The sequence below is a fragment of the Solanum stenotomum genome, chromosome 7 (genome assembly GCF_019186545.1).
Source record: "Solanum stenotomum isolate F172 chromosome 7, ASM1918654v1, whole genome shotgun sequence".
Taxonomy (NCBI): domain Eukaryota; kingdom Viridiplantae; phylum Streptophyta; class Magnoliopsida; order Solanales; family Solanaceae; genus Solanum; species Solanum stenotomum.
The window spans coordinates 40,881,556-40,903,203 of NC_064288.1; the positions used below are offsets into that span (position 1 = coordinate 40,881,556).

At 36.1% G+C, this 21,648-nt stretch overlaps 1 protein-coding gene across 1 annotated transcript in view; it reads right to left on the bottom strand.

Moving 5' to 3' along the window:
• LOC125870438 (ABC transporter B family member 25, mitochondrial) overlaps positions 1 to 21,648 on the bottom strand; it is a 36,385-nt gene that overhangs the window by 6,063 nt on the left and 8,674 nt on the right. Inside the window, exons 6-17 of the mRNA XM_049550875.1 lie at positions 15,245 to 15,347; positions 15,022 to 15,129; positions 14,743 to 14,826; positions 14,586 to 14,646; positions 10,558 to 10,703; positions 10,352 to 10,468; positions 6,884 to 6,969; positions 4,592 to 4,680; positions 3,863 to 3,918; positions 1,143 to 1,223; positions 991 to 1,056; positions 803 to 895 (exon numbers count right to left, since the gene is read on the bottom strand). Of these exons, the coding sequence (XP_049406832.1) occupies positions 803 to 895; positions 991 to 1,056; positions 1,143 to 1,223; positions 3,863 to 3,918; positions 4,592 to 4,680; positions 6,884 to 6,969; positions 10,352 to 10,468; positions 10,558 to 10,703; positions 14,586 to 14,646; positions 14,743 to 14,826; positions 15,022 to 15,129; positions 15,245 to 15,347 (1,090 nt within the window). The remainder of the gene's footprint in view (positions 1 to 802; positions 896 to 990; positions 1,057 to 1,142; positions 1,224 to 3,862; positions 3,919 to 4,591; positions 4,681 to 6,883; positions 6,970 to 10,351; positions 10,469 to 10,557; positions 10,704 to 14,585; positions 14,647 to 14,742; positions 14,827 to 15,021; positions 15,130 to 15,244; positions 15,348 to 21,648) is intronic.

Consider the following 21,648-nt stretch of genomic DNA (forward strand, 5'->3'; position numbering starts at 1 on the left):
TAACCTGTAGTACTTCTCTACTCTAACTATCCTATTTTAATTTAATATGCTTCATCTTAACCCATCATATCATTCTCCTTAAATATCAAAGCTAGATATCTGAGATTTTTGCATTTAGTCACCACAATCCCCACTAAATTCATCTTATTTCACTCTGGTTGAACGTGTAGTACATATATTCAATATTACTCCTACAGTTCTACTTATCTTGTAACCCTTATTCTCAAGTGACTCCCATAATTTAAGCTTTTGGTTGACACCCTTGCTAGTCGTGTCAATTATCTGCAAGTATCAAACACCATGACCCTATCATGTATATTGTTTAACTAGGATAGATAAGTACGAGCTTAATGCAAATCCCTGTTGTAAAATGGTAAAACCCATAATTGTTAAACATCCAATTGTATCTCCTACCATTATACTCACATTAGTAACAGTTCATGCATAATTGGTTTAGGAAAATGATCACGACAAAAGTATAGAATGTCTGATTTTAATCCGAAACGTATGCTCGCAACTCTAGATAACCAGAAACTGTAACTTCAAATCCAAAAGAAAAATGTTGATGACTTGTACTGATAAAATCTTTAGCTACAACTATAAGAAGGTCAATTTTCAACCTACTATCAACATGGGTTATCTTAGTAAGTGATGCATATGATTTTGCGTGCCCATGACATGATTACTCTTCCATTCCTACATAGATGGATAACCTTGGAGGCAGGGCAAAGAATAGGCCTAAAGGCACCAACACATGCTCCTGCATATAAATAGAGCAAAATGAGGGACTGAAAAAACTCACCTTTAGTCCACGTTCTCCCACCACTGTAGCATACTTCTGTGGGAATTTTATAATAGTATCATGGATTGCAGCTTGCCGAGCAGCGTTGTACACCTTATTGAACCATTTCATTTTGATACAGGGGGAGAGTTAGATGATGTAAGAATTACCAAAGTTGAAAGAAAAGCAAGTACAAATTATTAACAGACCTCCTCCTCGGAGGCAGAGAGCCGCCCATAGCGGATATTGTGAAATATAGTATCATTGAAAAGAACCTGGAAAAACAAAGAAATGGTTGTGTTTAACCCACACATTTTGCAGGGACCATGCTGAATAAGCTTGATAACTTATGACAGCTTACAGTATCCTGTGGAACCACGCCAATAGATTTCCGAAGACTCTTAAGAGTAACCTTCCGAATATCTTGACCATCTATTTTTATCTGCCAACAAAAAAATGCCAAAAAAAACCCTAAAGATCCAACAAAAAGAAGAGAACTTTCGCCTGAAATGTAAATTCACTTCTCCCATGTACAATCATCAACATGAGAACATTTACCATTACATACAGGTTTTCAAGTTTGCTTCCATGTTTAACCAAACTAACAGTCCTATTCACCTCCATTTTGTGTTTTACTTTTTTAATCATATAAACATCCAGTGAAACAGGATCAGTATGATTATATGTGGAATATGACAAAACTCATTCCCTGATATTGTGAACATAAGAGGATGAACTTTCACTGCACATGAATTTGCAAATCGGTTGATGAACAGTTGATGAAAGTGCAACCAGTGTTATGAAAGGCGCTCGCCTTTCGCCTTTGGCGACAAGGCGAGGCGAGGCGAGGGGTCATCGCCTTTTTCCGGTGAGGCGACTTCAAAAAGGCATGCCATGGCGACGGAAAGGCGTAAGATGACGTGGTGTGGCGATGCAATAGGCGTCGCCTTTTAATTTTTTTATTTTTTTTAAGGTCTGACTTAATAAATAAAAGCCAAAATTAGGGTTTTTTTGGGTATTTTTGCAAACTTGACCTTCGCAAGACGCTCCTCTTCTCCTCCTATTTCGCGATTGTTGCTCCTTCGTGGAGACTTCTTCTTCGCGAATCGCAATCGCGACTACTGCTCCTTCTGAGGTACAAAATCTTATCTCTAGTTCTTCTCTTCTAGTTCTTATCTTCTTCTCTTCTAGTTCTTCTCTTCTTTTCTTCTCTACTCTCTAGTCTCTACTCTGTTTTTTTTTTTGGAACTACTCTATTTTATTTTATTTTGGGTGGAACTACTCTGTATTTAGAGTTTGAGACTATGCTTGGTTTTGTACTTCTGTGGTAGACTGTAGTGCTCTGCTCACTGGGCTGGAATTTGCCTATATTTAAAAAAATAATAATTTGATCCTTCTATAATTATTTCTTCCCTACTTAATTTAGTTTTATACTAATTAATATAGTATTTATTTGTTCATAAATAGTGAATTCAATGACGTGAGATGCTAACAAAAAGAGGGACATTGCTAATGAATGTTATTGTTGTTGAGATTTTGGATATTTATATATGCAATTAAATATTTTACATTTTTTGTATTAATTGGCGCCTCAATTCAAAAAGGCGAGCGCCTCGCCGCGTGGCGAGGCAGGCCCTTGTCGCGTTTTGTTGCCTCTCGCCGTCCAAAACACTGAGTGCAACTTTACAAAAGTAGGGCTTATCAAGCACATGAACAAAGATTGATCAAGACATTGGTCAGATTCCTTCTCACAAACATACTTTAAATTATATGCCATGAGTATTTCTTGCAATAAAAGTCCCTAATCAGCAGTTTGACAAGCAGTGCAAATAGAATTCAGCCAATGATTTGTCAACATACGAGTTGTAGTAATAGTCAGTCGGTCTTCCCTCTTGAGATAAATGCTAAAATATCAGTGTCCTCGTCATGCATACCATTTAAGGCTTTTTAGTCAGTTTTCAAAAGTGATCATTAAATAATTGAAAAATAAATAATTTTCAAGAAAAGACTAGCAAGAAAACTGCTATAATTTTCTTATTCTATAAGGTGAAAGTTGTGCAAACCAACAGGCCCTTAAATTGCGAAGGCAAACAATCCAAGTTTAATATAATAAGAGACACCACAAGGCTCTCAAACGTTGTCATGAAAAACAGGCCCAAGCAATATGAAACCTGATCTCAGTTCAATCCCACATTTATTAAATACTGTTGATGGTCACATACTGTTGAACTTTTTTTTTCTTGCAAGAAAATTCATTTGTCAGAAATCATTTAATCCTAATTGGTTGGGTAAGAAAAATTTCTTTTAAGAATAAAGGATCAATGATTTGATGACAAACTAAATTAATTTTTGAACTTTGTTTTAATGGATTCAAGTTTTTCTGAGTTTCATCTCAATCTAGACTTTAATCACCATTTCTTTTCAAGCATGAACCATTGTTACATGAAATTATGAGTAGTTAACCAAAAAACACCAAAACAATCTATTTCCAACTCTAACTAGAAATTATATGGCCACAAATCCATAAAATATAAAAATATCCTCTTCAATTTATGATAATAGTCAGGTTGAAATCATTTTGTATACTTTAAATTATGTTACAACATCAAGTTATCTTTGCCTCTTTGATATCTGCTTATTCCCTAGCAAACTTGCTTTCTTACAAATTATGATTTTAGTAAATTACCTAGTGATCTAATGAGAAAACTTAAATAATGAATAATACATGATTAAGAAGTGATCATATTTCTTAATGTGCCTAAACAACGTAACACAAACTATTTAAATCCAACTAAACAATTATGAAGTACTTTATTCTCTTGATCTTGGGCCCGAGCTCAGCACGGGCTTTCCAGGACTAGTATAGATAAGATTCCACAGTATTTATCAACAACAACAACATAACCACTGCAATCCCACAAGTGGAGTCTAGGGATGACAGAGTGTATGCAGACCTTACCCTTACCCTTACCCTTGGAAGGTAAGGTAGAAAGGTTGTTTGCGATAGACCCTTGGCTTCCACAATATTAATCCAAAAAAGAAAAAAATGATTCCACAATGAGGAAAGCTTTTTAATCTTACATTTCCAGAATGGGTGTCAAAGAATCTGAAGAGCAATCTAAGAATAGTTGATTTGCCTGTAACAGAAAGCAATATGAGGATCAGGATTCAGGACTAGTGTAATGTAGCATAACCAATACGCATAACTGTATGTAATCCCTAGGTTCCACACAAACATCCAATCGGCAATGAGATCCCACACTTGAATATTTATAGTGACACATAAAAAGGTTTCTACAGTCAGCTAAGAAGCATCTCATATATTGGTCAGATCTGGGGCAGGCCTATATTAAAATTGAAAGAATGATGTTTCCAGAAAACTGACGAAGAGAAGGAAAAACAAGAACAACCTTTTCAGTTGTTTGCAGCAGAAGTCCTACACCATTATTATCATACTAGTCAAACTTCAAAAAGTATACACACATACAATTCGATCAGGAGAGGGGCATTATCATAAAAATCTTAAAACGAGCATCTCTAGCTATCGAACTTCAAAATGTATCCCTCATTTTATGCATCCTAGAAGCTTCAGAAACAAAAGTAACCTATGCCACAGATTGGTTCCTTTAACTGCTGCCATCTGAAGATCTTTACTACTCGGATAAGCATTTTTCACTCGCGCCTGTTAGATTAGATAACTAAATGATTTGTTTTTGCTTAATATGCAGCAAATCCTGGCCTAAATGGATTAAATTCAAAGTTAATAGACAAATTAACTCTGAAAAGTTGAAACAGAATAAGGAACCATACCACTGCCACTTGTTCCTACAATAGCTACACTTTTTCCAGCAGGAACAATGAAAGAGATCCCATCTAGAATCTTCCTTTCTGTCAAATAACTATGAAAAATGGAAAGAACAAGCATCAGCAAGCATATTTACTAGTACATTTGGTGCCACAGTAGAAAAAGCAACCAAGCCTATCTACTTAAACAACTATACATCATGATGAGTTTCAATATTCAACAAAGAGCAGCAGCTGTTCCATCAACCTAACAACAAAAGCTGCAGAACCTAATGTGATTTGGAAAGCTCCCTACTTCCAAAGTACTGGGAAAGCATTAAGTATGTCAGAATAGCATTGCTAGCTAGAAAGACTTGTAAACGAGCCCATAACATGTAATTTGCTTTAGGATGAAAATGTGACAAAAGAAATTAAGTATCTCAAAGCCCTGACATCATAGAGCACTTATATGAGAAGAAAAGGCATGATCAATGACTATGAGATAGAAACTTTCTTTTACTTAATGGTAACAGTGTATTCATCAGCATTTAGGGAATGCTGGCCACTCTATTTACAAGTTCTAAACAGAGACAAAAAATCTATTCATCTTACAAGAATTAGTTACAGATCTTTACAGGGAACCTGTAAAATCTACCAAGGATTCATCATCCTCTACCAAGCTTTCTTCACACCAAAACTACAGAGTTAAAATACACTGACTTCAATCCTTCTATGGAACAACTGTTGTCTTCAAAACACCTTTCATCCACCAACAGAGACAAAAATCTTGTTCATCTTACAATAATTAGTAACATATCTTCACAGGGAACCTGTGAGATCTACCAAGGATTCATCATCCTCTACAAAGCTTTCTTCACATTGAAAATACAGAGACAAAATACACTGACTTCAATCTTTCTATGGAGCATCTAGTGTCTTCAAAATACCTTTCATCCACTGTCAATGAAGCCATCCCTTACAATACACCATGTGAAAAGATTTCTTCTTTCTGGAATCTGGAGCTTTACTGCCCACACTGTTTCCAATGCCTTTCTTCTCCCCTTCCTCTATGAACTCCCTGTAGCATGATTTTACAGGCAAAAATTCCTAATCCCCTTTCCCTCCAATTACAGCCTGTCCTCCCTCTATCACTCCATGATATCTCATTCAACTCCCTCATCCTCCTTTTTGAAACAATCCATCAGCAAGGTAAGTTTACTCTAGGCTAGTATTCCCACACCATAACTCCTTCCAAAGCGAACTCTTGCGCTATTACAACCACAAACCCATTATGTTCCACCGACATATTTCTACCATCAATAATTTCCTTCAGAAAGTGAACTCTTGTGCTATTACAACCACAAACCCAATATGTTCCACCAACATATTTCTACATTCAATAATTCCCTTTCATACACTTACCCTATGCGCACCCATTGTTCCACTTGAGAACCAACCATTATCGACTGTGCTACATTTAGCAATTATTACCTTACAATATAACATTTTCCTCATGGGTGAATATCCACAACCATTTTACATCAACGTTATGTTAAAAGATTAGAAATTCTCTATTGGTGTTACATGTACAAGCTGACGGCCAAGGATACAAATCACATATTAGTGCACAAAGTAGAGAATCAGTTAAGCCTCGAAGTCGTGGTTGATGTAAGTATGGTTAACGATGTCATGTTAGGTCGGGTATTCAGAAGTAGGACAAAAAGATGGTGGCCATGAAATGTAGTGCCACTCACACTCATATGGACTCTTCCGAGAGAGGAACATGAGAACTTTTGAGGGAGCAGAGAAATATCTTTGTACAAATTATGGTAATTTTTTGTTTCTTTTACACTTTTGGAGAACCCACAAGATGCCAGTTAGTATATATGAATGGGTTGTCTTTATAGAGAACTTGTTTTTTTGTGTAGATTCTCTACTGTAAATATGATGATTAAGAATAAATCCAATCACAAGTAACCTCAATTACAAATTGCAGTTATCAACAAGCAAGAATTCTCAAAACAACATGTGATAGTATCATTGTAGGCCAAATTGATGAAACGACTCATAGTTCAACTAAGTCACCAGTCTAACCCAGACTGGGATTGAACATTCAATTTTCTTCAGGGATTATACCTTGTCAGAGTACATCATAGATCACCAACCAGAATGTTTCCTAATGCATGTCTACCTATCTTACATAGAATTTGTACAAATTGATGACTGAGTGAAAACACGCACTTTAAGGAAAACTATACTATTCTAATACATCATAATTCATCCAAAAAATATAAAAAGAACAAAGAATTAGAAATGCACCTGAAGTGAACATTCTCAAATTGAATGCTACCCCCACTTAAATTAAGAGATTTTGCATCAGCAGCATCTCTGATTTGAGCTTTTTCCTGTGTATGTTAGTCAGAGATCTGCTCAAAACATTTTATATATATGCACAAGACATAAAGAACATGCACGTGATGTATTTATTTTTGATAAGGTAAATAGACTTCATTAAAGTAGCACCAAGGAGGTACTCGAAGAAACACAGGTTACAGCAAAGCTGTGACAATTACAGAACCAAAAAACCTATGAAATCCACAATCTGATCTAAGTTTTGAAATATGTTTCCCTTACAACAGAAGTACAAATTTGAATACATCTACTCTATAGAAAAGCTATATTACTCTATCATTCTCAAAACATCTCTTATTCCTTTCCAACCAAATGGTCCAAAGCATGCACGTAATGTATCACTATCATATACATGAATTAATTCTATATCACAAAAAATGGTTCCTCAATAAGTGTCAGATGTATTTCTGGTGATCATACATTTTATTGTTTGTGACATGAATAATGACAGTTCAATTTTGCAAGGACATGCCATGGCAAGTTGAGAAAATATGTTTGTAGCCAAATCACCATTTCTGTATCATGAAGGTCTACTACCAGAGTGATATAAAGGCTGTAACGGATAAAGAGTTACACGGCTTGATGTTTGGAAACTAAACGTTTAATATTTGTAATGTGGAGCCTGTGGCATCATATTGGTGCACATGAATGAAATTTCTCTTGATTTGTTAAAAAGAATACTGAACAGGATAATGCACAATACAAAAGAAGGGCATTAGTTAACCATTTACCTTTGACCAGTGACCACACATTGCTTCCTAAAAAAGAACTGAAAATAATTCTAATATATCGCAAGTGGCACATCACATGATCTACAACATAGTAATCCCCTCAGAATATGACCTCATTTTTATCACTTCAATCAGTTGTATGCAACCTAATTCAGTTTGGGGAAGATAACTTTATTTAGGATAACAGAAGATGTAAGGAAATTAGATTAGCGTAACATCTCGAATTCGAAAAGGAGGAAAAATTTCAGGTTTCCAAATCTGGTGCGAGCACGGACGAACCACCGACGCTTCATAGGTTGGACCACGGACCGTAGGTGGAACCATGGTTGGCAAGATTAACTTTTCAGAAAGTGTCAAGTCCCAGTACTTTTATACGGTTCACCACGACGGTCCGTCATCCAATGTACGAGTCGTAGATAGGTCTCGTAGGTGAGTCTTAGACTTAGAGATATTTTAAGAAATTTCAGTTGTACCCACGGAGGCCATGTACGGACTAAGACTGGGCACCGGAACAGGTTATACCGGTACCGTTCCGGTCCGGTAGTATTCAGGACGGAATGGGATACATTCAACCGGTACTCGGAACGGGACGGTATCATGATTTGGTACCGGTATACCGGTATACCGGTACCGGTTCATCCCGATTCCGGTCCGTGAAATCTTTTTTAAGAAAATTGTAATACAAATTTGAATAAATTGGATTGGTTTTTTTAATTTTTGTCATTGTTTTATACTTTTATTAGCATTTCTTTTTTGTTTATTTAATTTTTTAAAATTACAAACTTAATTCATCAACTTCAAATAATATAAACCTAAAAACTTTAAAATTTATAAATTTAACAAATTACAAATTTAAGTTACTTAAATTACAAGTTATAAGTTATAACTTATAACATATAACTTATAAACTTCAAAAGATTCAAATCTTGAAAACTTATAACATAAACTCAAAAACTTTAAAAAAAAATTAACTTTATTAAACTTAACTTACAAACTTATAAGTAAAAATTAAAAAAAATATATCTTTAAAATAAACTTAAGTAAAATTACAAACAAACATTATAAATTTCAAAACTTAAATACTTTATAACTATTAAACTTAGAAAAATAAAAAAATAACATTCATATTTTCGTAATTCAAAATAACTCAAAAACAAATTATTATTTTTTGAAATAGCTATATGTGCCGTCCCATTTATCCCATCCCGTTCCATTCTGGTCAGTCCTGGTTCTGTCCCCGTAATTTAGTGGGACGGGACGGAACCAAGTTTCCATCCCGGTAATTCCGGTCCAGTCAACAACCTGGCCAAAGTAAGAGAGGGAAAGTAAAACTTGTTTCTCCGAGGCACAGTCATTGAGGTAATGACCTAGGTCTTTATCTGAAACTTCCTTCCCCCTCCGGTGATCCTTCCGATCACCGGAATCAACCCCTCTTTCTTCTCTCTTCCTCCCACTCATTCCCCTTTCTATAGACACCATTTCCTATATTTTCTGATGGAAAACACCATTCATGTTGCTGTGGACTTCAAGTCTTATGATCTTGCAAGACTCTCAGGGACTGCTGGGGATTGGTATGACTGGACTGAGAGAAGCAGAACCAGGACTCATTTTACCAAGAAAACTATGATGTGGATACTCCAAAGACTGAAGGAAGCCTCCTTGTCTTAAAGGAAACTCAGTGAGAAGATGGAAAATGAGAGAAGATTTCTCTGAAACCTTTTGCGCAAGAAATCTCAACAAGTATGGCAGATACATCAGCATTATCAATTTGAAAGGCAAGAGGAGATCGGTGTTGATTATCCCAGAGCTAACACTCAACTCAGGATGGACCTTTGTAGCAGAAAAGGTGGATAGGTTCATTAAATCCCAAAAGAATGAGCTACCCACAATGGAGCATAGGTTGACTGACAAAAATATTCCTTATTCTGAAGCTCTTAGGAGCAGTAAATGGTCCAGCAGGGATAAAAGTTTCATAAATACAGATTCTATGTTGAAGAATTCCAGGGGTGGAATAAATGATGTAGATGTGGCCAGTACGTTTACGAAAGAGGGGGGTAGAATATGCATTAATGATGACTCATTCTTGCACAATGAAGTATTGGAAAGAAGTTTGGTGGGGAAATTCAAGAACAGAGTAAATGTACCCCTTACTCTTGCAGAGATCAGAAGGTGGTCCAGTAACATTTGGAAACAGTCTCACGGTCTGAGCATCTACGAGATGGGCAATGAAATGTATAACAGCAAGAGTGGACCAAATAAAGAGAAGATAGTGCTTCGTACCACAGCAGACGAGAATGAAAGAGGTGTCTATTCCATTAAAGAGCCAACTTTATCATCACTTATATCCTATCCTGACTGGGTAAAAAATGTAATAATGCTTGTATATCCAATTCTTTTAAGCTGCAGAAATAAAGCAGACAGTCACCTAGAGACACAATAGGAGGTACAATATCTTATTATGAACTCAGGAAGCAAGATACGAGAGGCATCATCTGATACCAGAAATCTTACGTCTGCATATTATGTTTCTGCTCCAAAATTCGATGTCATGTGCCTAACTGTTCCCTCTATAATTATTTAGATAGCACAAATGTATTTAGCAAATAAAACAAAACAACAATGCTATCAAGGAACTGGCTGATACCTCTAGTAACTGAAACATTGATTTCATGTCCACTAGACTTTGGATAGTCTCACGATATACGCTACCAAGGAAATTCAGCGGAAGCGATAGCTGGAACAGCAGCCCGTTTACCATGACCTATCAAAAATAGTAATATTTCTTATTAGAGTGCTAGCACTGCAGAAAAAATAATCACTCGGCTAAGGTAATTAGAGAAAAAGTTCTACCAAGTCACCAACAGTCATGACACCATTCATAATCCCATTAGAACATAAAACCATAGCAGCTGAGAGAGCTATACTGAATATTGCACTTTGCCCAAAGTTTAAGATTGCAAGACTACGTTGTGTCTTCAAGGCAGCATCTTCATATCCTGGAGACAACAACATAATATCATGATTGCTTATTCCAATAAAAGAAAATGAGGAACAACGTAACAGTCAAAGTTTTGTATATCATAAGCCAATGAATCTATATCTATATATCTATATAATTGAGGATCCTCAACCCAGTGATGTGGCATGCTTCAATGATCAGTTATCTATTTTTTCCAGGTTCTTGGAAACTTTCACACAATAATTTAATTATATATATCTATGTAATTGAGGATCCTCAACCCGGTGATGCGGCATGCTTCAATGATCAGGTATCTATTTTTTCCAGGTTCTTGAGAACTTTCACACAATAATTTAATTATTAAATATACACTATAATAAATATCACAGAAGGCGTGTCTTCCTAAATTCTATACAAACCTTTCGCACTAAAATCTCGCCGCTTCGAAGACTGCAAGCGGGATACATACCCCATCACAAGCTAGAATAAGAAAATTGGCCCTTTCAATAAGAATACAGTGAGAAAATTCTGGAAAATTTGACTGCGGTGCTGCTTGGAACCTCACCGTCACCTTAAACTGGAGTTTCAACAGGTGAATCAAACACAATTTCAACCGGATAAACTAATTTTCGAGGGAGGCTATGGTTTTTAAATAGGCTGGAGGGAGTGTAATCTCAGGGTATCATAGAAAAAGATGAATTGGTCAGAGAAATGGTTCCGACGGAACTAGGTTTGTTTCCAGTTGTCATAGAATTGGATGGACTGTGAAGATGACGGGGGTTCATGGCTGATTTTCCAGAGATAGATTTGATGTTTGATGGTGTTTTGGTAGTGTTAGAATAAGATAGGAAGAAGAATAGTATATACGATCCTACTTAGAATAGGAATAGTATATAGAATCCTACTTGATAAATAATTGTATTATTTTTTTATAAAGGATTGTATAATAGTGTCTATAAATAGAGTCTTTGTATAATAATGTAAATACACAATTCAATAATATTTTTCTCCAATATTTTTCACATGGTATCAGAGCATTGGTGAGAAACACGGGGAAGAAAACTCAGTCAAACAAGTCACCGTGCATCAATTTCTGGCGACTGTTGGGGCTGATTTGCATCATCATCTGTTTTTATCAATGCTGTGAGAAAACCAACACCACCATGGGCCCCCCACTCTCCGGCAACAAAAACCTAACGTGTGACTTTTCCGGCAAGATCTAACCACGCGCTGGCACGTGAGCTCTGTTCCAGCCATCATCCGAAAGTGTTATATTCCAATAGGATCGCCTCTTCATTCCAAGGTTGCCCATATAATTATTTTCTGATTCCAACTAATTTTTGGCGATCAGATTTAATTTTTTGGCAACCACTACCTTTTTTATAAGATTCTGGTAAAAAATTGGCAACATATTTCCAAATTTTTGGCTTTCTGATTTCACAAGATGTCTTTCGGGATTGATATACAGGAATTGAAAGTTCAAGTCCTATGATCACTCCAGAACCATTAATGGGAAACTCAAACTATTTAGCTTGACCCTCCTCAGTGTTGTGGTGCAAGGGTCAAAATGTCCTAGACCACTTAAAGAACATGTTTGTGTAGTAGATGACGGCAAAGACTAATGAGGAAGATGCAAAAGCCAAAGTATAATGGGAGATGGTTGATGCTTAATTATGTAGTCTCTTATGGCAATCTATTGATTCCAAGTTGATGCCCTTTTTTCGCCCATTCCAAACATGTTACTTAGTTTAGGAAAAAGCTCATGCTTTATTCACTAATGACATATCTCGATTTTATGATATGATATATTGGATGACCAACTTAAAGAAACAAGTAAAGAACAGGTTTGTGTAGTAGATGAAGGCAAAGGCTAATGAAGAAAATGCAAAAGCCAAAGCATAATGGGAGAAGGTTGATGCTTAATTATGTAGTCTCTTGTGGCAATCTATTGATTCCAAGTTGATGCCCTTTTTTCACCCATTCCAAACATGTTATTCAGTTTGGGAAAAGGCCCATGCTTTATTCACTAATGACATATCTCGATTCTATGATATGATATCTTTTTTTTTGAAATAGGTAACTTTGTATTCACACAAAAGACCTCATCAAGAAATTGATGAGGAGGGATTTACAAACCCCCTAGGGGTGCCATCATTTTCAAATCAAAAAACAAAAAACCAAATTTTCAAAAATTTACAATTGTCCTATAAACTCCACTAAACTATCTACTTCCCCCACAATATCTTGCTTACACCAAAAAATCAAAAGACTAAGGCATCTCATCTTGATCGTCTGGGAACTGCTAGTCCTCCCTTCAAAGCACCTACCATTCCTTTCTTTCCATAGTGTCCACCAAATGCAAGCAAGTACATTTTTCCACCAATCTCCCTTTGATCCTCTCTTCCCAATTCTTTGCCAGCGTGTTAGTACCTCAAAAGTGGTTCTAGGCATTGTCCAACTAACTCCGAGTATACAAATGAACATGTTCCACAGATCTGTAGCCATCCTACAGTGCAAAAATAAATGGCCATTTTCTTCAGCCTCTTGTTCACACATATAGCATCTTGAGCAGATCTGTATACCTCTTCTTTGTAGCACTTCGTGGGTTAGACAAGCTCTTCTAATTACCAACCAAGTGAAGCAAGCAACTTTTAAAGGGATCTTAATCTTCCATATTAATTTCCAGGGCCAAAATGTTGTCAAAGAGTGGTTGGTGTTTCTTTCCCAGTAACAAGACTTTACTGTAAAAACTCCCCTACTATGCAATTTCCAAACTGGTTTGTTGGACTCTGCATTGATGCCAAGGAACAGGTTCAAGGCCTGGAGTAAATCTGCTACTCTTCCGACCTCCCTTCTATGATATGATATCTTGGATGATCAACTTAAAGAAACAAGAATTCAATATGTCTACTTACTTGGGACAGGTAGACACAGCCAGGAGCGAATTTGAAACGTTGTACTGCGAACGTGGAAAAGCAGAAAGAGCACTGGCAGACACTATTTCTAGTTCTTACACTTGTTGGACTTCCTACTTACCATCATTCAGTGCGTTTAGATTTTAGCTAGTCCTACCGTTCCTACAATTAATGAATTATTCTCTCGTCTACTTCGTCGTGCGGCACTGCCCAGTCACAAAGTAGTTTTATCACCGACCATTGTCTCCTTTGTTCTCACATCTCAAATCATAGAAAAACTAACATATCAATCTACGGAGAATCGGCGAGGAGGTAGTTTTGGGAAACCTAGACCCAAGTGTAGTTATTGTCATAAGCTTGGATACACTCGTGACATAAGTTATATATTTTGCATGTTCCACCACCTAGTCATGTTCCTATTGCTCTAAAGGAATATAATGAGTTCATTCCAAATCGCGCAAGTAAGCAAACATCTCCACAAGTAGCCTCTATCGCTCAACTTAACTGACCATCCAATAATGCTCATATTGCTCAGAAAATATATGATGAGTTCCTTTAGTACACTAGTATATAATAGTTTTAAAACCACAAGGGAGAAAGAAGATATTCTTCTGTTTTGACTCATCGCTAGATTCCATAGCAAAGTGTACACTTACAGTGAAGCAAACCCATGTTTCTATTTTTCTGATAAGGTGAAGCCAACCCATGTTTTGTTGAAGGGAAGCCATGTAGACATGGTATCACCATTCTGTGAAACTGAATAAATTTCAATGATTTATTTTTTCTTTATCAAGTAACTTAAATCATTATAAGGTTGAACTTCTCCTGTACTTTACCTGAAATTTGGACTTAAACTAATTGCCAAAAACTGTGTTAAATCATAAATGTTAGCACAGTTGATGCAATCTGATTCACCCAACATATACAAAACATAATAAAATAACTTAAGAGTGCAGAAGAGCTTAATATATGATAGGGAAAAGCCATAAGGCAATACAACTTACTCTTTAAAAAGTGATCGTACTTCTCGGTTTCATACACCTCATTGTTGAAGTACTTCACAGTCTGAAGAAAATGAAAATTGCCAACACAATCAAGTGTATTGCACATCAGAAAATGGATAAAATAAGCTAATCATGGTACATAGAAACACAAGCTTACCTCATAGTTGATAAGAGAATCTATTGCTCGTGTGCTTGCATCATTATCAGCTTTATTCATCTCCTTCCTAAACTTAGTTCGCCACTGTAAGATACAAAATGAACAGGAAGTTTTGGACAAAAGATACTAGAAGCCAGACTCACTAAAAGTTACTGATATATCAGCTATCACCTAGCTGCCACTAGTATGACCAATGAATAACTAAAAGATGGAAAGGGGCATGAAATCCAAAAATAGAAGACCTTTCCAAATACTTGATGGGTTTAGTTCGTAGATAACCTGGGTAATACTTAAGGTGAAAGCAATATATGCAGCCACTGACAGTGATGTGATCCATGCAAAGGAAGCTCCAAACTTGTATGCAAGTATACCTGATACCATTGATATCTGAAAAGGTTCATGTTAATACAATTGGAGTAATACTTAAAGTAACATGAGAAATTTAGGAATTTTTAATCAAAAATGCTTCCTTTTGAATGATGGAATAAATGAATTTATATACCTCCAATATCGTCGGGAAAACATTGAAAACCATTGACGAAAGAATAAAATTGATAGCTCGGCTACCACGGTCAATGACCCGATTGAGACCACCTGTTTCTCGACTGCAAAATGCAAGAAGAATAAAAAAACAAATCTATCACATTCAACAAATCACCTTCACAAGAGCAAAACAGATGGAATAAAATTTAAACACTCGGATATTTTTAAGAAGATATAAGATATAGACAGTAACTGTCCTAAGCATCTTATTATGGTGACATGGTACCCATTCACCAAGGACCTTGGCGTCAGGAAAGACTAAGTCAATATACAACAAAGCCACAAATATATGAAACTTAACATAGAACTAAACAGAACCAAGTTCACAGGATAATAACCCTACTGGTATGCCTTATTTAACTAGGTCTTTGAAGGAAACAGACTATTCGACTGATGAGGCTGATTGCATTAGTTATCCACTCAGACTTCAATATTGAACAAAGTGTGAATTTTCAAGGAAGTAGGTACTTAGTGTAAGTCATTATAAGAGTGGATTCTTTTAAAGCATAGCCTTCAGAATATATTGTTTTCAATGCTGGTAGAGCAGCAAATTACATTTATGTCATGATATCTTTGCTTCTTTTTTTGAACACTTTGTTCTCTTTGAAGCTAGAATGTGATATGGCAACAGGCACAGTTTTAGGCCTTCTATTCAATCATTGGCACCATGTTTCTACAATGGGAAGTTAAAATCTTGTATGAAGTGTAGATGCATTTGCTTTGGTATAATATTCTAGGTAACTAGGTTTCTGCAGCCGCAACATACCTCACATAAAAAAAGAACTACACGATTATTCCTACTTCTAAAAGATAGAGTCGAAGTGTATACCAATGTTTTGGACGCGAAAGGCGATAAAAGATGACAAGGGTCTACCTCGCCACAAGGCCACGCGAGCGGCGAGGCACTCGCCTTTTTTCAGTGTGGCATCAATTAATACCAAAAAATAAAATATTTAATTGCATATATAAATAATCAAAATCTCAATAGCAATAACCTATTAGCAAATATTTCAATTCAAAAACTGAAAATAGATCGTAAATACTTAGGGATCGTTTGGTGTGATGGATAAAAGAACTTAATCCTGGATAACTTTTAAGCGGCCTTTAATCCGTTGTTTGGTTGCAAAAGTTGAGATAACTTATCCCAGGATTAACAATTAGTCCTGGGATAAGTTATCCTTACATGGGGTGGAATAGTAATCCCAAGATAACTTATCTTGGGATAAAGTAGGTAAAATAACAAAAATAGCCCCCCTTAAACTCTCTTTTTTACACCACTTTACATTCATGTATATTAACATAATTTTTCACAACATTTATAATAACATTCACAACCTTAATTATTAGTTGTTCTTATGATAATATATTTTTCCATTAAAAAATTATATTTTATAAATACAATTTTTATATATGAATATATTACAAGTTGAATTTATTTGCCTAATTCTTATGTTTATTTTGATTTTGATTTCTCTTAAAATGTTCACTCCATTACTAAATTGCATATTTTTAATTAAATAGTTTACTAGTCACTTAAAAATTATATTTTATATATCAATTATAATGTAGATAACTTTAATGATAAAATTTCTATTACTTTAATAAATTTAAATTGAAAGTTTTAGTTTTACGCTAAATAAGATGAATGTTTGGTTTTAAACTAAATACGATGAAAGTTTTATTTTAAAGCTAAATAAGATGAAAATTTTATTTTTGATCTAAATAAGATGGAAGTTTTATTTTTAAGTTAAATAAGATGAAAAAGTAATTTTAAAAACACACAATACAATCATGGAAATGCACACACAAAATATATAAGCTAAATAAGATGGAAATGTTATTTTTTTTTAAAAAGAATAACTAATTAAAGCTTGCAAAGTAATTGTAATAAATAAATAAATAAATAAGGTGGAGGGTATTATCGTAAACAAACAACTTATTCTTAGAAATTATGCAATGAATATAAGTTTGAATATGACAAACCAAACAAGCAATAAAAACTAATCCCATCATAACTAATCCCGGCATAACTTATCCCAACATAATATATCCCAGCATAACTTGTATTCAAACCAAACGACCCCTTAAAATCTAGAACTTGAATGAGAAAAAACAAAACAAAAGTCAAAACAGTGAGGAAAAAACAGTGGTAGATGTAACTCTGAAGAAGAAGGGGAAAAAAATAAGGCATTAGAGGTGTGGAGTGGGGTGATAGAAAGGTGCAACAAGAAATTGTTTAGGGGGAAAAGTCAATACCTTTCACTAGGCCACAGACGGACCCTTATCAAGTCAGTACTTGATGGTCTTCCAACTTACATGATGAGTCTTTCCTATACCCAAAAGGATTGTAAAGAAACTCAACAGGGCAAGGAGATCCTTTTTATAGCAAGGAAATAAGGAAAAGAGAGGTTATAATCTAGTGAAGTGGGATGTGCTAACCCTCAGTAATCAGCAGGGGGGTCTCAGTCTGAAGAACCTCAACAAACAGAATACTTCACTACTGCAAAAATGGCTCTGGAAATTTTGCGCAGAAGAAGGGGCTCTCTGCAGAAGATTTATAGAATGGAAGTATGGTTTACTCACTCAATGGACAACTGAGGACGTCGTGGGTACCTTTGGGTGTAGTGACTGGAAAACCATAAGAAGATTATGGTCCCATTTCAGCAATAATGTCTCTATCACCATCGGAAATGACTTAAGAACTGATTTCTGGAATGAGGTGTGGATTGGAGAAAACAGTCTTAGAAACTCCTTCCCACACCTTTACACTTTAAGTTCACAGAAGAATGCCAGAGTATCCCACGTTTGGAGCCAACAAGGATGGGACCTAGTATTTAGAAGAGCACTGAATGATTGGGAAATTGAGGAAGTGGCCAGTCTGCTGGAAGTACTTAACTCACACCATACTTTATCCATGAGGTCTGACAAACCTAGATGGAAACTACACATTAAAGGAGTGTTTACAGAGAAATCTTGCTACTGGGAACTCAACACACTACAGACAATGCTAGACATATGGCCTTGGAAGCTAGTGTGGAAGACCAAATGTGATAGTAACCAGAAGTAGAGAACCGACAAAATAGAACAAAGCAAGTAGATTTACTGAAAATAGTTTGTGCAAGTATCTTAAACACAATTATACAGATAAAGTTGCCTGTATGGAGAGGACAAGACTCCAGAAAATAGTAGTTTTGATTCTTAATTACATAATACCAATAACTAATCATGATTACATATATATAGAGAACATAAAAGGATAAGACTGACACTATAAACTACAAACTAGGAATAATAACTGCTAGACAACTGTTGTAGCAGTTGTTAGTCAAGAATTCAACTTTTTATTCTTTTGTCGATATTTTCATCTAAAGTACATCTTCAGAGGTGGGTTGGTATCAAAATGTCCTCCAAAGGTAGCTTGTTTTACTTGGTTGGTATGCAAAAGGGCTTGCCTAACCCATGAGGCACTCCAGAAAAGGGGCTGGCAGATCTGCTCAAGATGTGCATTGTGTGAGCAGGATGCAGAGGCCAATGCTCATTTATTCATGCATTCTAAGGCAGCTATGAGTTAATGGAACATGTTTTTGTGTCTGCTAGGAGTTAATTGGGTGATGCTTAAGACAACATTGGAGCTCCTAAGCAGATGGGAAGGTATTGGGAACAGAGGAAGAAAGGAGCGCTGGTGGAGAACTATCCCAGCAAGTATATGGTGGACCTTATGGAAAGAAAGAAATTCAAGGTGTTTTGATGGTCACAACAGTTGCTTACAGAAGATTAGAACGAATTGTATAAGCCTTCTGTATTTTATTTTATTTTTGAGAAGGTAACGATTTGTATTATAAACCAGTACTTATTTAGTACTGAAAGCTCCTTTACAAAAACGTATGAAAATCTAGGAACAAAAACAGCAAGCCTAGCATGATTCTAATACTTCTAGGATTGCTTCTGCATCTACAGGGAAACTCTTTGTACACCAAAAACATAATAACAGAATACAATCTGTTTTGATCATTAGTAGGGATCTTTTTTTTTGAGAATTGGTAAACATTGTATTCTTCAGCATTAAGGATATGTTGGGGACCTTTAAAAAATTCAGAAAAGAACAAAAAGCATAATACTTGCAAGGATCCTAAGAGTTCTAAAAGTTGATCTGAATCCTCTAATCCTATCTCTTTACACCAAAAATATAGAGATACAATGCAATTCCATTTAACCTTGTGAATGGAATTGGATATATCTTCAAAATTCCTACTATTCCTCTCCTTCCACACTGTCCACCAAATGCAATGTGGAATCAAATTCCACCAGGTCTTCTGTCTCTTGCTACCTCCTCTCCTGATCCAACAACTAAGTAAATCAACTGTATGTTCGGGCATAGTCCATTTCACTTCTAAATAGTTGAGAAACATGGACCATATTTCTGCTGTGAAAGTACAATGTAAGAATAGGTGACTGTTAGTTTCCCCCGTCTTTCCACATAAAGAGCACCACGGAAGTATGATCTTTCTTTTCTTCCTCAAGATTTCATGTGTCAAGCATGCCTTTCTAATGACCAGCCAAGTAAAGCATTTAACTTTTGTTGGTGCTGCAGTCCTCCAGATATTTTTCCATGAACTCTGGTATCTACTACTTTGCGAGTTGCACTCCTTTTTATATGCCCTGCCAGCTGTGAAGATCCCATCCTTACTGAAGATCCCATCCTTACTGTGTGACCATCTAACAACATCATTGTCAGTATTGGTGCCTGCAAAATCCCCCACTTCCTCCAACAATTTGGCTACTCTCTCTATTTCCCAATCATTTAGAAGTCTTCTGAAATAGAGATTCCAACCTTGTAAGTCCAGCAATCACTATCATTGCCTCAGAATTGGTGCACAAAATAAATAGATCAGGAAACAGGTTTTTTAGGGGGGCTTGTTTGATCCATACATCCCACCAAAATCTAGTTCTCCTTCCATCCCCCACCTTGATATGTAAATTTGCTTCTAACTTGGGCCATAAGTTTCTAATAGGTCTCCAAACCCCCGTTCCATAAGCATCCGTGCTTATGTTACTACACCAGAATCCATCCTCCCCATATTTACATTTAATCAAATTTTTCCACAAAGCTTGCCTCTCCTCAGTGTAGCTCCACAACCATTTCATCAAAAGACTGTTGTTATGCTTCCTCAAATCTCTGATGCCCAAGCCACCTTTATCTTTTCTATGCAAAATTGTCGCCCACTTGACCAAATTGTATCCTTTGTTCTCTTTGCAACCATGCCAAAGGAAATCTCTCCTAAGTTTGTCCAATTTCTTAACCACTTTTGCCGGTATAGTAAAAAGAGACATAACATATGTTGGGAGAGAGTCTAGAACAGAGTTGATAAGAATGTGTCTGCCACCAAAAGAAATGTATTGAACCTTCCATCTAGCTAGTCTCTTTTCAGTCTTCTCGACTATGTTGTCCCATATCTTCAAGTCTTTGTGTGTATTACCTAAAGGCATACCCAAATAAGTTGTGGGCAATTTCCCCACTCCGCACCCCAAAATGTCAGCTAGACTTTGGAAGTTTGTCACATCCTTAATAGGATATAAACTGCTCTTTCCCCAGTTAACTTTCAGACCTGTACAAGCTTAAAAAAAAAACAAAATTAGTTTGATGAATCTAAACTGCTCCTCCCGTGGCTCACAGAAAATCACGGTGTCATCTGCATAAAGTAGATGGCAAATCTCTTTAATATCACCATTGTTTCCACTAATCTGGAAACCTCTGATCCACCTGTTTTGAGTAGCAATCCTTATCAAGCTATCAAATCCCTCCATTACCAGGATAAATAAAAAGGGTGAAAGAGGATCACCTTGTCTGATTCCCCTTCCTGACGAGAAAAAACCCACCGGTTCTCCATTTACAAGAATGGAGAATCTCACAGTGCTGATGCAAAATTTAATCCATGCCACCCATCTTTCTCCAAAACCCATTTGTCTCAAGGTGTTTAGTAGGAAACCCCAATTTACATGATCGTATGCTTTTTCAATGTCCAGCTTGCACATTACCCCTGGAGTGTTTCCTTTCAATCTGGAGTCCACACACTCACTTGCAATGAGAGCTGCATCCATTATTTGTCTTTCTTTAATGAATGCCATTTGGTTTTTGTTGACAAGCTTATCAATCACTCTTTTCAGCCTTTCTGCCAGTAGTTTTGCTATCACCTTGTAAACTCCAGTAATCAGACTTATTGGTCTGAAGCATTTAAGTTCAGCAGCACCGGCTTTCTTGGGGATGAGTGCTACAAAAGTAGCATTAAAGCTCTTCTCAGTAATTTGTCTAGCCTGGAATTCTTGTATAGCATTTATAATATTCTCTTTTAGGATCTCCCAGAA